Source organism: Microtus ochrogaster, chromosome 1 (assembly GCF_000317375.1).
Source record: "Microtus ochrogaster isolate Prairie Vole_2 chromosome 1, MicOch1.0, whole genome shotgun sequence".
Taxonomy (NCBI): Eukaryota; Metazoa; Chordata; class Mammalia; order Rodentia; family Cricetidae; genus Microtus; species Microtus ochrogaster.
In genome coordinates, this window is record NC_022009.1 from 28,389,737 (window position 1) to 28,391,068 (window position 1,332).

Sequence of the window (1,332 nt, forward strand, 5' to 3'; positions counted from 1 at the left end):
GCCTGCCGCCGCCGGAACCTTCGCTGCCCCCGCCGGCCACCGCACCACGTCCTTACCACGGTGTTTGTGTTTGCCGAGTTCGCCATTTCCACACACAACACAAACAAGAGGGAACGAGATTTAAAAAAGAAAAAAAAAAAAAGAACTCTCAGACCCGGAGGGTGACCCAAGTCACCCGCAAGAGTGGGGCAAAATTTGCTCAACAAAACCGATCCCGAAGGAGTGAGAGGCGGGAGACCAGGAGGAGGGGGGCACTCCTCCCGCGGCTCGGCGCCTCGAGAATCGCCTTAAAGAAAAAAACCAAAAATAGGAAAAAAAAAAATACAAGCCACGACCCCTCGGGGGGTTAGGGGGCGTCGCCCGCTCCCCACACGGCGCCGCGGAGGGAAACCAACACCGGTCACCGCTCCCAGCGCCGCCGCTGCCGCCACCGGCTGCAGCTCCAGCCGTCCGGTCCGCCTGCTTCTCCCCTTTATATAGCAAGCCAACAAGCTGCGCGAGCTGCCGCCGCCGCCGCCGCCGAAAGACAGGGCGGAGGGAGGGAGGGGCGGAAAGGGCGGGGGCAGCGGGGGGCGGGGCCGAGCGCGAGACACCGCGAGAGCCGCGTGCGCACGCGCGCCGGGGCTGAGCGCGCCCTGGCTGGTGCCGGGTGGGCGGGGCCGCGGGGGGGGGACCAGAGTAAATACGGCGCCGCCGCCGCCTACCCACCCCTCCACACACACACCCCAAGTCTCGCGTGATCACGTGCTGAGCAGACTGGCGGAAGCGATCCGGGCTGGTGTGGCGGGAGGAGTCGGCCGGGCGATGGGACGGAGGAGGCTGCTCGTTGTGCCACCCCGTTCACCCCCGCAGAGTTCAAGGGTACCTCGCACGGCTTCGCGTGGGCACCCAGCCTCTCTGGAGGGACGGAGAGGGTTTGAGGGGCTCCCCGCTGTCTTGAGGATGGCGGGCATGTCACGTGATTTGGCTGCCGGCCCCCGCGCGCTGGGGCTTGGGACAGTTTTTAAATGCGGAGTCATCTTTTGATTCGTGAGCTTAGGTCAAGCGGAAGGGAAAGTTCGCGCCTCTTGCCAAGGATAGACCTCGCGAAATTGTGTAGAAGTCTAAAGGAGACGAACGCTTTTGCGCTCACCCTATCTTCAGTCCAGAATTGAGAACTCCTGAAGGCGTTTGGAGCTTTGTCTCTACAGATTCAGGCTGTAAAGTGGTTTGGCTACAGTAGCCCCTAAGATTCCACTCCACCATCTCAGGTACTGCTTCGGATGGTAGAGATGACGGAAGAAGAAGGCCACCTCATCCACTAGAATGTGGACTACCCGACAATTTTATTGC

General features: G+C 61.7%; 1 protein-coding gene across 1 annotated transcript in view; it reads right to left on the reverse strand.

Moving 5' to 3' along the window:
• Nucleotides 1–501, reverse strand: part of Gtf2a1 (general transcription factor IIA subunit 1) — a 33,696-nt gene extending 33,195 nt beyond the window's left edge. The window contains exon 1 of the mRNA XM_005343419.2: nt 57–501. Coding sequence (XP_005343476.1) covers nt 57–86 — 30 coding nt within the window. The 5' untranslated portion in view covers nt 87–501. The remainder of the gene's footprint in view (nt 1–56) is intronic.
• Between the last annotated feature and the right edge of the window lie 831 nt (nt 502–1,332).